General features: G+C 41.8%; 1 protein-coding gene across 1 annotated transcript in view; it reads right to left on the bottom strand.

Moving 5' to 3' along the window:
• Positions 1 to 4,334: 4,334 nt before the first annotated feature.
• Positions 4,335 to 14,815, bottom strand: part of ARL6 (ADP ribosylation factor like GTPase 6) — a 51,768-nt gene continuing 41,287 nt past the window's right edge. The window contains exons 7-8 of the mRNA XM_018568828.1: positions 13,684 to 13,739; positions 4,335 to 4,781 (exon numbers count right to left, since the gene is read on the bottom strand). Coding sequence (XP_018424330.1) covers positions 4,756 to 4,781; positions 13,684 to 13,739 — 82 coding nt within the window. The 3' untranslated portion in view covers positions 4,335 to 4,755. The remainder of the gene's footprint in view (positions 4,782 to 13,683; positions 13,740 to 14,815) is intronic.

Raw genomic sequence — 14,815 nt, 5'->3', positions numbered from 1 at the left:
TGCTTACAAAGCCCTGCCTCTACTAAGATGGGGTTGTTGACAGGTGCAGTGGCGAGGCCAGGGAGTGGTTGGGTAGTGGCAGGTATGTAGTGACAGTGGAATTTCAGGCACGATGGTGGTGGGAAGGTTAACGGCTGGCAGAGTAGCAAGAGCCGGGGATGTAATGCTGGCAGAGTAGCCTTCAGTGTTTCCTTCTCTGGCTCCACCTCCCCCTCTGTACCTCTCTCAGTTGGAGTCCCACAAGGTTCTGTACTGTGTCCTTTTCTATTCTCACTCTACACTACCTCTCTTGGTAACCTTATCTCATCATACGGCTTTCATTACCACTTCTATGGTGATGATACTCAGATCTACCTCTCCTCATCGGATCTTTCCCCCAATCTGTTGGCTTGGCTTGCATAACTGATTGCCTATCCGCTCTTTCAAAATGGATGACTACCTGCTTCCTCAATCTGAACCTCTCTAAAGCTGCCCATACACCTTACAATTTATCTGCAGATTTTCTGTGGTCAGATGGAAAAAGTGCAACAGATTTGCCCAGGTGGAGATTACTCTATCCACACAGTTAAGTGTAGATGGAGGAATCTGTTGCACCTTTTCCATCTGACCACAGAAAATCTGCAGATAAATTGTAAGGTGTGTGGGCAGCTTAAGACCGAGCTCCTCGTGTTTCCTCCCTCTAAGGCTACCCCCATATCCATTTCTCTTAAGGTGTATGGAGTAACCATTTCCTCTACTCCTCAGGCACTGCGCCTTGGCGTGCGTTTTGACTCTGACCTCTCCTTTTCTCCTCACATTCAGTCTATCACTAAATTGTGTCATTTTCATCTGAAAAACATCTCTCAAATTCGACCTTTTCTCACTGAGGAAACCACCAAAATGCTTGTCCATGCACTAATGATTTCCCAACTTGACTACTACAACCTTCCTCTCATTGGCCTGAAACGTGCCCAGATTGCCCCCCTTCAATCCATCATAAACGCTTCAGTCAGGCTCATCTGTCTTACCTCTCGCTGCTCTCATACGTCACCCCTCTGTCAATCTCTGCACTGGCTTCCTGTTTCTTTCAGGATACAGTTCAAACTTCTCAGCCTTACCTACAAAGCTCTGCATAACCACGTACCAGCTTACATTTCATCCCTAATTAGAAGATATACTCCAAATCGGCCCCTTTGTTCCACCAGACTATCCTGCCCACTCACCCGCACTGTCACCGAACTCTCGTCTATGGGACCTCACCATGGCTGCCCCCACCTTATGGAATTCTTTCCCACACCACATCAGGCTCTCACCAGGGAGATGGCAACCTGTAGTGAACCAGAACATGTGTGAACACAGGAATAAGCCAACTTGTAGTCAACAAGCATATGTGTGAACAGGGCTGGATTTCCCACAAGGCCAACCAAGGCCCGGCCTCGGGGCAGCAAGGAGTAGAGGGGCAGCGTGTGACATGCAGTTCCGGGCACCACGTGGGTAGTTGTTTTCTACAGTTAGCCTTGCTTTGGGAATAGCCAAACCTTGTTTCCTACTTTAACTGAAAGCTCCTTTGCATTCCAAGTATCATACTGTAAACTGGGGCAGGATTAAGAGAATCATGGGCCTGGCTTCTGTTGGTCGGCCAGGAAGCAGTGGAGACAGCTCCCTAATTAGGGAGCCGCCTGCTCCTCACTGGGGCCCCGGATTGCAACCGGGCATACCAAGGCGATCTGGGCCAGCTGGGCCTATTTTCAGTGGTGGGCCTGGAGCTGGTGTTCCAGTAGCCCTTACGTTAATTCCAGCCCTGCTGTGAATAGCAACGGGATTCAACGAATAACGTTTTCAAAGAACTGCTGACCCTACAAGTGCCCAGTAAATAGCAAGAAAGGTGAATTTAAGGTTGCGGCTTCCATGGGCTTGCTATAATTTTTAGGTATTGAAAATCCAGCTTCAAAATATCTACACCTGAATATGAGCGATATTCTTAGCAGGGTTTATTTTCAGATGTACTGTAGGGCCAAATCTGTTAAAATCCCGCCTGAGAAATTAGCCCAATTTGGATTTGGTAGCCCAGTCTCTGCATATACTGTACTTTACATTGGGTACATATGGCTGTCAGGTGTACAACATAACCCCATCAACATTACCCTAGTTTAGTAAAGCTCCAAGGATACTCTGATAAGATGTAATTGAAACCTCCTGGCGGTGCAGCTTTAACAAATGTGGGTGAGGGAAGTACTGTAGATGGCACTCGTTCTGTTCACTCGCATAGACGTACATTCAGCATTGTCCATGTTCACAACAGATGGACTGCCAGAAGGCCTTGAAGAAATCTATAAAGAGCATCTCCGCAGCTCTGCTAAACAGGCGGTGATGATGATAGGGGTCAGACGCTCCCTAGATACAGAACCTGTGCAGCCAGACAGAGTTTAAGTATCATATGCCATTCAATGAGAACATGACAAATTGCACAGCATTAAATATGGGAGGCCCGTCCCTTAGATGTGTATACACAAAGAATCAGCCACTGTGATGCATTTCCATATAACCGCTTTAAACCCTCTACATACAACATGCTCAATACACATTTTCCACGTCCATACTCACAATAACTGCTTAAGCTTCTGCTACCACAGATAGAGGATTTCAAAAACATCCCAATTACTATTATTCTTACACATTAAAACAAATTGTTTAAGTAATTTCCATAATCTCGGCCATGCCAAATGGCTTGAAAATGTGCATTATTGATGCTTTCATAAACTAAACGACTCGCTGGTAAATGGGAAAAAATGGTCTGCTCATGTTTAAAGCATGATTTGAACGGGATACACTGCTTTTAAAGCATTCAGCCCTACATAATGCTGTATAATAAGTGACACAGATGAAAAGTCTGTTATCGGCTAGAGCACAGCAAACTGCTTGAACTGCTATTTTAATCAAAAATATAAAGGAAAATCTCTTTTTTACGTGTATGTAATGACCACTGCCTACCATAAAAATATTTTCATTTTCTCTGCAGCCAGTCCTGGTTATATTTATTTATTACAGGTATTTATATAGTGTCGCCAGCGTAAAGCTGGCCAAGCACCTATAGATTATCTGCAGATTTTCTATGGACAGATAGAAAAAGTGTAACAGATTCCTCCATCTACGCTAAACTGTGTGGATGGAGGAATCTCCCACTGGGCCAAGCTTCAGTATCTTGCTAGTCAGCCCCTTCACAGGAACTCAGTATGACACTGGGGTCAGATTGTCTTGTGCGGGCTGTAAAGGAGCTGACCCCCTTCCTGTGAGTCATTTTAACAAGAACACTGCACACTCGCTCTGCAGGTCATTCTACACTGACCACAGGGGCATTGCAACTATGAATATTAATGAATGGGAGGGGAAGAGCTCAGTTTCCAGAGAGAGGCTTGCGTACGAGGGAAGCATAGCATTGTGGGAGATGTAGTTTTCTATGCCTTACATTGTAGTTCCCACTGTGCCCAGCACCCTGTAATTTACACAGACTGCCTGCAGAGCACAGAGGCAGCCATTTCAAAAGGAGCCATGAGGAGATGAAGAGGACAGCCAACAAAAAAGTTCACATACAGCAACTGCATATGCCTTCTGCATGTACACTCAAAGTACATTGCTAGCATATGTTTTTTTTTTTTTTTTAAATACCTCCACAAAGATGGAAACTGGCTTTAAAGCAGACCTTGTACTAAAATAGCATGAGGCATGCAAACCCTATTTGTAGTGGAAGGTCCTCTTTAAATCAGTTCAATTCGGTTTTTTTTCGTGCTAATTTGCTGGATCGAGATTGAGAGAGGGATCCATCCCACACTCGCTGACTGAACTTTTATTCTTTTATTAGAAGCGCTTTTTTTTTTTTGGACAAATTAGCTATGCACATTTTTTTTACAAACAGACCCCATACTGTAGAGATTGTCCCAGAGAAATTACCATTACCATGTGATTATATCAAGTTACAAAGATTCCTCAAACCGATTCAGAATTGTTTTCTATGAATATGTTTGCCATCTATGCTGCTGGAATTGCTAAAACAAAATTGAGATCATTAGTAGTGAAGAGGCCGGGCATGTTGCGAGCCCCGTTTGCCCAATCAATGTCAGAAGTAGCAAGGGCGGCATTCCCTGCCCCAGTGAGATGTATAGCTGCAGGTTGGGAGTGGAGGGTGGTGGTCAGAGTTTTCAGCAGGCTTGGACAAACTCAGGCGAACTGGGTATGCACCGAGCCCAGCCTCATCTCTTATTATTATAATTATTATAAATGCACTGCAGAAAAAAATAAACATACTTCAAAAAAGAATTATGCACCTAAAACGGATTTTGAAATATTTTTATTGAGTGAAATTATCTGTAATAAAACAAATCCACAGAACAACATTTCCATCCATTTCCTAATATTGCTTTAACATTTGATGACATCTTTTCGGTGCTAAAGTATAAATGGTAAAATACGGATATATTACAGTACCTTCCAAATAAAACAAAGTAAATAAATTAATAAGTTAAAACAACATTCCCCTTACTTTGCATTATTTACATACTTGAACAATTTTAAAATCACTGATTAACAAAGCACACAGAAGTCCAGAGGATAAATGTTTCTACTAATCATTCTTTGCATAATGTGTCACTATTTGCCTTAAAAAGGTGTATCTGAGGTGCTGAATAAAACGGAGGACCTTCCTCTGGCCTTGTAAACGGAGGCTTAGCACTTGCTTTGGTCCGAGTGGTGAGAGGTAAGGTGCAGGACTTCTTTATCTTCTTATGTCTTCATTGCTTGTATTTGATCTAGTGAGAACAGAAAACACATTGAAGTATAATTCTGGTCTCATTAACAAGCTGAACTGTATAAAACGAGCAGCAGTTCAACCCACTGAAATATAACTGAGTTAGTGTACGCAGGTGCTCAGCATGCATTTGTTTTTGCTTTTTTCTCCTACATACCAGTCAATGTGACTATATGGTAAACACACAGCAAAAACAACTCCACACAATTAGACTTAAACTCACCACAAACATTATAATCTGATTGTGCAATCTCCTTTAGATCTGCCAACAACTATGTAGTGCAAGGGCCTGTCTCATTGAACACATATTGATTGGATACATTAGGTAAGTCCTCATATTACATAGTTTTGGTAAACTGAAAGTTGATTATACACAGAGATTTTAACGTGTATGGTAATCATTAAAGGAGAACTATGGGGTTAGGGCTTTTCCCCATAGTTCTCCTTAGGGTAACGGGGAGGACACAAACTAGCGTCCTCCCATCACCCTAAGCTCAGTATACCGCGAGCTACAGCTCGCGGTATACGGAGACGCCGCAGCTGAAACGGATCCCGACAATTATGTCTGGATCCGCCCAGCTGCGTTAGTGACAGCTGGCTCTGCCTATCTAGAGGCAGATCCAGCTGTACCCTCCCCCTCCCCCATCTGTTCTGCCAGTCAGCGCTAGAAGGATCGGAGCGGGGAGGGGGGAATCCAGCACCTCCACTGTCAAGGCTCTCTGCCGTGACAGGATCGAGAAGTGAGCGAACGCCGGTATGTGTTTGCTCACTTCCAGATCTACTGAACCGACCTGTGACAGTTTCATTGGCACAGGTCGGCTAGAACTATGAGGCTGAGTGAATAGCACTCACCTCATAGTTCTCCTTTAAGGGTCCATTTATAACTCTTCCCCTCAGTCATTTCTTTGGAATATCTTATTCTTTAAGCTCCAAAATTGCTCAAATTTCAGCTCAATGTAGCTTGTCCAATGCATTTCAATAGAGCTGTTCACATGTCACAGCTCAATGTCAACTGTAGCCCGTCGCTCAAGCTTGTAGCTCGAAAATGACCTATTTTTCGGCCGATTTTGTGCGATTTAGCCCAATAGACTTTAATGGTGTAGCTCATTGTCGCGCTACAGAAGTGTCACTTTTGCACAGAAATATAAGAAGGAAGGAATGATGTCACATCAAAACCACTTTGATTGGATACAGCCCAATGTAGCAGCTATGAAGTCCCTCTGAAAAGTCGCGCTACATAGCGCGACAAAATGTGCACTGTAGCTCAATGTCGCTCAGCTCAAAATCGCTTTTTTGGATGTAGCTCAGTGTGAATGGGGTCTTATTAGTGTGCTCTCCGGTGCTCCACACTCTCACAAACTATGTATATGCTCACTTCCTCTTTTGTAGATTGTATAGCTAAAATTAGCCAATCAGAACAGGGGGCTCAGGTATGGCCAGCGTTGCATTAGAGGAAGAGGACCACCTGCTGAATTGACAGGCTTGCATGTATGACGACTATAAGAAGCACATCCACCATGTAGGGCTTCTATGCTGAATCCATGCCAGCTATTAAAAGCTTGTTGTCTGGTGAAGATGGTGAGGGAGCTCAGGCAGTTATTACCTTAACAAAAGTCACATTGTCAAAGCAGTGTGCAACATTTACTTTGCCACAAATATTACAAATGACTTATGTGTATTTTAACCCTTTCACCATATGCAGAGGTCATTGAAGCCTAGATGTAGCCTCAGCGCGTGTTACGTTATATATAAAACTTTAATGCCACTTTAATGTCTTTCCAAGGATCAATACATGTAAGCACCTAAAGGGAGTGCTGGGTATGCATTAGTAAGGTCAGTATACAATACATATTGGGCTGAAAGTGGAATGTGAACCAAAATACGTTTTCTTTCCCATTCTGGATAGATAGGGGAAGGATTAGAACCTCTGTCAATATTTGAATGCTTTATGCCCCTCCTGACATTTAACGTCACTTACTGTTCTGAAGATAGGGGTCACTAAACAAAATAGTAGCAAACTCTTCTCAACGGTAACACCGGCAGCAATAAATACACCTTTGTGTAGTATAGTGGGAAAGGGTTATAGCCTCTATTTGGTTTATTTGACAATGTTCCCATTGGGGATTTCCCTGTTCTGGTGGAAGACTTCTACTGCCATTCTGCAAAGTGTCAGCTTTCTTTGGCGTCAAAATGAAGACTGGCTAGATCACTGGCTTGTCACAGCTCTCATTCCTGTCACTAGCTTCCCTGGAAGGGTCACCCGTCTGGAAGACAGACACGTGTTTTCTTTTTTGTTAATGTGCAGCCAGTAATTGTGTACCTTAGACCCAAGATTAGTCATTATCAGTCTGATAACAGCAAACAGTCACAATTTAGTCACTTGGGTCCCCAGGCCTTTGCTTCCCAAAGCCCATTGAGTACCAGAGCATTTGTTTTTGTTCCAATTATGTCTCAGTACTGCACATTATATCTTTTAGCAATGGTAGTCTACCCAAACATATTACACATCTTTTTTTGGGACAGATAGGGCTTTAATTTTTTTGTAATATAAAAATATGGTAAAGGGCAACATTACTGGTTTACTTCCTCCGGCAGTGGGTGGTCATGGTTGTTGTACAGAACTGCACCACATAATGACATCACTGCCGTTCCCTGCGGCATTCTCCTGGGAGTCCGGGGAGAATTGATGACACCGCCCCCAAGGAGGAGTGTCCAGGATTCCCAGGGCTCACATGAAGTGGGTTGAATGCTGCTTGGTGTCATTGAACCTGGAAGAGGACCAGCATTGGACTTTACCTATGCAAACCACATTAAATACAGGCCAAAGAGTCGGTCCCTTAGACGAGTGCTAATTCTTCTGTATGTGTCACAGAAATCATGTTGTTGAACACTTCACTTTTTTCTTTCTTAGTTTAAAACTCAGAGGTTAGCTGAGGTTCTGTCTTTTCAACATCCTAACAAAAAACAAAAGTGTTGGCTGGAGATGGGCTTTAAAGTACCATGTGCGTGCATCACCCTCACTATTGGGTATCCATAAGGTTTCAAAGCTCATGTGGCCATTAGGGATGGGAAGATATCGTTCCATCATTTTATTTTTCTTTGTTCTTGGGGAGATATTTGCCCATCTTTGGCCATCCTAGGGCTCAGCATCTAGTTCAACAACAGGAACAGAGACCTTCTCCTAACAAGCTTTTTATGGACATGGACAATCATGGTCTCATCAATAAGGTCATAAACTGTACAAGCTAAAGTAAAATCCTTTTAATTTATTTACTAAGGCTAGGACATTTACAAGGCTTGTCTTGCTGGCATTTCCAATCACAGCACTCTCAAACACTATATAAAACAGCATGAGCTGAACCATATAAAGTCTATTGGTGTTGTAATATCTACTCGCTGTAACTGGCTAATTGAAGCCACAATGTCCATTAAAACTCAAACATGACATGCTGGTTTCTGTGTGCAGAGTCTGTGACTATATATACTATGGAAGTCAGCTCTGAAGATATATGTTACTATATGGGAAAAGTGATTGGGAGGAGGGGGAAAAAAAATATTTGTGGCATCTTTGGTGCAGTTTTTTTTTTTTTTTCCCTCAAACTACATTTTCTGGTTTATTTACTATACTGTCAGTTTGAGTTTCATTAGTGGTTTGCACATTGCATACTTGCTTCAGTAAAATAAAATATAATTAAGTAATTTATTCTACTGCTTCTTTCATTGGTATATGTTGCTTTGTAGCAGTTGAAGCCTATGTGTCTTTTTATATAATAGGGGTTAAGGTTCCTACATAGTTGATGAGCACAGTGGCTGTACTTTGCTTTAGACTTGCTCTGAGAGTAGAGACATCGTAGATTTTGGGTCACATGGTGAAATAATTAATTCTGTTATATAGAAAATCAAACGTCAGTGGCCTCAATTCAAATCACAGATTCCCAGTTCCATTTTTGCATTCCAAAGATGTAACTGGCCAGTGTATTGTTGGACGTTTAGTTCCTCAATAAAAAGCTTTTTATTGTTATAATAAGATGGTTGATTATTTAGAATACGATATTGACGGTGTCCATTCTCTTAAGTGCGCAGCAAGTGAACTCGGAGAATCAAAACAATATTTTGAAAAGAAAGTTCCTTGGCTTTAGCTGGAGGTCTTAATTGTGACAAAACCACCCCACTCATGTGCAGTGTAACCATAACCTCATGAATTCACTTGAGGATTGCTGGAAACACTTTAATCATGGCCGTCTGCCCTACATAGTGCTGGCAGCAATCAGGCTTCTTCCTGACAAGTTACTGGAAGAATTCTTTGGGGAAGTGACATCTGCCTAACACACAGCACTGTACACAGGTGACATCTGATGCGGTTTTTGCAGAGTGACAGCTGTAGGGTGTACTGCGACTATTAGTTCTAAAACATATTGCTTATAGCACACAGTGTAACAGGTTTTTCTTCCTATACATTATATGGTTATTGGTAGATGGAAAAGCTGAAGGGGATGAAGTCACTCAAAACAACATTTTATATTATTTCTACATTGCCAGGTACATCAGAATTCAGCCTGATTGGCCATTCCAATAGACTACAATGGCCAACTCTTTATCTCTTCATTGATTTCTGACCAACGAAGGCTAGAAAAGGGAACTTGGGATTTCACGGTTTACATAATCACAGGCTAAGGAACAGGAAGCTCCTACAGACCAGTCTGGTGCAGATGGCAGTCTGCAGCAAAAGAATTAACACTTGGGTGAAAAGTAGAGGCATTCTTCAAGTAAATCATGCCTCCTGTGTATATTGAATGCAACATAAAGTATAAACCTCAACACCAGAATTTGCAATTCTATGTAGTAAGATTGCTGATGGGTGATGCAGCACCCATGACAGACAGCATGGGCAGGTCCTCAACCTCAAATGCAACAACATCTCAACTTAGCCAAAATAAAAATCCCCCCTGGCCGGATTAGGCAATAAATGAGCAGCAGCACACTTGTGAAGTTGTCACTCTGCATTCTTCTCCTGTAAGCATGCTCACTCAAGCTTACAGACTCCTAGCGCTGGTCCAGTCTGAGTGCCAGTAGTTTACAGGAGGCTGATGTGAAGAACAATTTAGGTACTTGCGCTATTTGCATTTAACAACATGTGTAATTATTTTTTGATACCAAACTACATTATTTTTTAGATCTATCTAGAGTTAAAGCCCAACTCCAGCCACAAGAAAAAAAAAAATTCAATAAATAAATAACCTAACAGTGGGGCACCAAGAAATGGCAAGGGTCAAATGCCTGTTATATCTAGGAGTAGAGGATTAGGGTGTAATACTTGCCTTACTCCTCATTCACTAAGACTCCCTCTATCTATGCAACTGGTCCTCCAAAGCCTCCTTTCACCAGAAGACCCTGTTGCCAGACCGTGCATTTCAACAATGATCTTCCCGTAAGATGATATGAGCATTTAAAGTATTTTATGCATGTTATTTAGCTGTAAAAGCCTACCTTGTGTGAACATCTACAGCCGCCATCTTGGATGTAATGTCAGAACCCCCTTTTTATATAAATGTCTTAATAGTGACAAAAATAAAGCAAAGAATAGCTGTGGAAAAGGACAGCTATGTGGTCCGTGATCATCACACAGTGTTGGGATAAACAAAGGATGGTGAGTACTGGTTGGAAAGGATGGAGTGGTGTGACTAAAGCAGGAAAAGAGTAATTTCAGTCTGGTTTTAAACTCGAGGATTGCTGTGACAAATGGAAGTATGTTGGATCCTTGATGACAACTGCAAAAGATCTGATAGTGTGCGGTTGGCCTATAAGGTGTCAAACTGCACCTTACTCTGCAAACAGAAATCCCTACATTTGTCTTAAAACACAACAGAGCATAAAAGAGCTCTTTGGTGCTGGAGCTGCACTCTATTATTGTGTTTGAAAACCATTGTAGTCGTGGTCTTCACATAGATAAGAGTAAGTGTGATGCTCCGCTGAAATAGCAATATGAACAGTAAATCGACTCTGACATCTAGTGGTGACTGTGTGTGCTGCTAACATCATAACATCTGCTACTATTTGGCATGGAAAAGGGCATTGTATTCATAGGAGATGAGAGCAGGGATGGATGATTACTAAATGTATCAACTGGAAATTCAAAAGAAGATTTTGTGATTGAGATTAAGCACATCGTCAGCATGAATATGCTGTGCATACTAGCACATCATGGCAAACAACTCCAAAAAGGCGTTTTTCGTCCCCACTTTAAAGTAAAGCTGTCACTAGGCAATTAAAACGGAGCATATAATAATAGAGATAAGCAGATGTTAATGTACAAGTTTTAGTGAACTTGAACTACTCTTATTTGCCCACTTCCCCTGTGTGTAGCCTGCTATGTTATACACCGATCAGCCATAATATTATGACCACGGAGAGGTGAGTGAATAACATTAATTATCTCCGGGAAATGGGTGGGATATATTAGGCAGCAAGTAAATATTTTGTGCATGAAGTTGATGTGTTGGAAGGAGAAAAAAATGGGACAGCACAACTCGGCCAAACAGCTGCCAGCTTCAGACACAGGACTGGAAGAGCTGTCAGGTTGAGATATTTATTTGTAATTATTACTACACGTATTAATATAAAATGTGTGAAGACATGCCAGTCTGTTTATGTTGTGTAAACTGCAGGTGTGACTACATGAAATTGCTGAAAACAGCAAACCTAAAATGGCAGTTTTAATAAAATAATTGCACATGCACAAATATCAATATTTTTGCACGTGCTGTTGTATGACCATGCCATGTGGGTCAGGCCAGCTTGTGGGGCCTGTAAAGAACGCCAGGTATAGTAGTGTCAAATGCAGCCAGAAGACACAGTCCTCACTGCCTTTGATGGAACACAACACAAAGCCGGGCAATTGCTTTCCTGTAAACCTGTGCGTACTGTGCGGACCAGCGTTTTCTCTCTTTTTATAGCTGTGGCACCCTTTAAAGTATGCAAAATCTCAAGGCACCTCAGTCTAAAATGTAATAAACATAAATGTAAAAAACTAAGTGTGGTTTTCCCCAAAATTTATAACAAACCTTTATTCCAGATAGGGGTCTGGTAATGGATTTTTAAGGTGGGCCCCCATGCAAAAAAAAAACAAAAAACAACTCTTCACATCAGAGTCCCTCCTTTTACATCAGAAGCCCCCTTTCCCATTAGAGCCCCCTACCTTCCTATCAGAGTGCCCCCCTTCACATCAGAGTCCCTCCTTTTACATCAGAAGCACCCTTTCCCATCAGAGCCCCCCACCTTCCTATCAGAGTGCCCCCTTCACATCAGGAGCCCTCCCTTCACATCAGAGTCCTTCCCACAGTGCAGCTAAGGCAGCATGGCAGAGGGCAGGACGTGGGGCAGTTCTGGACAGGGGTAGACTCCTACCCTCTTCTGAATGCTCGGGAAGGTCTTGGATGTAACCCTTACCCGGATTAAAGTCATGCATTTCCATGGTGCTAGTGGCTGACAAAACCAGAAGGCACAAAGGCGTGTTGTGGCACCCTGGTTAAGAAAGGCTGACTTAGATCATTGTTTAATTACCATTATATGAAATAGATTCTGGAAGCATTTAGAGGGAGACAGTAATGTGCACCAAGCTCCCCTGTTTTACATCACAAGGATTCTATTTAATGTTACTGCAGATCTTTATGAAAATGAAAAGTGGAATTATTATTTAAAAACACTGTATTACAGCCTGCAGGCTCATTTAATGGTGTGACTGGACATGAGATAAGATGCGTGTAGAAAATGTCCTATACATATTGTACAAGAATGTGTCTAGTGTATACTGCACTGCACATGGGCAATCTCAGATCACCTCCAGTTCTCATCTTTATCTATAGCTTAAATTCTAATTGTAATGAAAAAGGACAAACATTCACAAACAGTAGGTTTTATATCTGTATTAGAGGTTTAATACATATACATTCCCCAGAGAAGCACTGTAATAAAAAGAATAAACTTGAAATAAATGGGCAATACATTTGTGGCCAGCCTGATACCAGGTGACGAACAGCAATCTTAAAAAGATATAGTATGTCGCTAAAGACTGAAAGCAATAAAACAAAATAAGCAAATGAATGCAGCTGTACTCACTGCGTGATTTGATCTGATAGCGGAAGAAATGGAAATAACAAAATGAAAGAAATAACTGAAAGCGAGAGAAAGTTAGGAGGGTGGAAAACAAAGAAAGGAGAGACGGGGGTAGAAGAAGAGGGGGAGAGACAGACGGGAAGAGGCAAAAAAAAAGAGAGATGAAGAGTGAGAAACGAAGAGGCAAAAAGAGAAGTGGAAAGAAAGAGAAATATAAAGAATGAGACAGACACAAAATAAAGGGGTGATAGAGAGGTGAAAGAGAGAAGAGAGCAAAAAAAAAAAGAACAGAAGAAGATTGGTAGAGAAAAGAAAAAGCAAAAGATAATAGAGAAAGAAGAGGAACGAGAAAAAGAGAGCGCGAGAAAGAGAGACGAAAATGAGCGAGAAAGTGATAACAGGAGACAGAACGAAAGAGATAATGCAAGAGAGAAAACAATAGCAGGAGAGGGTGAGAAAGAATGAGAGAGAGCGAGAACAAAAGAGAAAACAGGAGAGAGATAACACGTAAGAGAGAAAGACAGAAAACACGAGAGAGATAACGAACGAGGGATAGAGAACACAAGAGATATAAGGAGGGATAGAGAACACAAGAGATATAAGGAGGGCTAGAGAACACAAGAGATATAAGGAGGGCTAGAGAACACAAGAGATATAAGGAGGGATAGAGAACATGAGGGATAGAGAACACAAGAGATAGAACGAGGGATAGAGAACACAAGAGATAGAACAAGGGATAAAGAGAAGCTGAGAGTGAATCAGCAATGGTGTGGCAGGAAACTGTCACTTACCTTGTAACCAGTCCACTCCCTCCTGAAGACCCTCACCTTTCAGTCCATCACTTGCACTGTTTAAGATAAGGGGGTAGTCAGCACAGAGCATGTGGAAGCAGTATTGAACTTTCAAACATTTTTCAAAAATGAATCCAGATCAAACAAATATACATTGCCCATCAGAGTATTTCTTAAAAAATGTGCCCAACCGCTTACAATCATCATGTTTCAGAACAGCTAGCTCTCTCAGTTCGACTTCCCAGAACTTGCTGTTTAATAACAAGATCACAAGGGACAGCGCAGTCTGCAGCAAATGTCCATCTACTAGCTTGAAGAAGGTAGGAGCGGGAAACGGGGGGGTTGATTGCCTCACTGAGCCTGATTGTGAAGCCACACACAGCTTCCTAGCACACACAAGGGTGGCTCCATAGGAAATGAGCCACCCAAAAACAGGATATTAGACCAGTGCTCAGAGGGCCAGCTGAATTTACAGGAACCTACCTCTCTAAAACCTCAAGGAGCAGCATCCATTCCAAGTGATTTAAATCAGCATTTGGAATCGCTTAAAAAACGTTTGACTTTATATCACTTTAAGTAATATTTATAATTCAACACTATATGAAAAATGATGGCAGATAAAATAAAAAAAAAAGTGTTGGCAATAGCAGGAACCTATATATGCACCAACACTGGGATAGATCATTAAGAAGTTGTTTGGATGACACTGTAGAGGAGGGTTTGACTATAAATCTATCCATTACCAGATTTATTTAAGGATTTCCTAAATACGGAGCTTTCCCAGAGACAACAGCAGTCTCTGATCCCAGTTACAGGAATGATCTGATCAGAGCTACAGCTGTGTATACAGTATGTGGTGATAACTGTGAAGCAGACATGTACATACACAGTAGAGCACCAATAGTCATAAGTGTCAATAGCCTATATTATAACAAAGAAAAGACTGTCTGGCAAATACATGGAACCAAAGGACATTCCCTGCTACCGAAAAATGAATCAGGATACCCAACAATCCAATGCCGTGAAAAGTCAAATACTTCTTGTAGAGCATTTTATTTGTTCCCCCTTTTTATTTGTAGCTTCTTCTGGCTCGCATGGTATGATAGTGGCATGATGTCATCTCCTGACTATA

The sequence above is a fragment of the Nanorana parkeri genome, unplaced genomic scaffold (assembly GCF_000935625.1).
Source record: "Nanorana parkeri isolate BGI_ZX_2015 unplaced genomic scaffold, ASM93562v1 scaffold1250, whole genome shotgun sequence".
Classification (NCBI taxonomy): domain Eukaryota; kingdom Metazoa; phylum Chordata; class Amphibia; order Anura; family Dicroglossidae; genus Nanorana; species Nanorana parkeri.
Note: the sequence above shows the minus strand (reverse complement) of the source record. Positions and strands in the feature narration are given on the sequence as shown.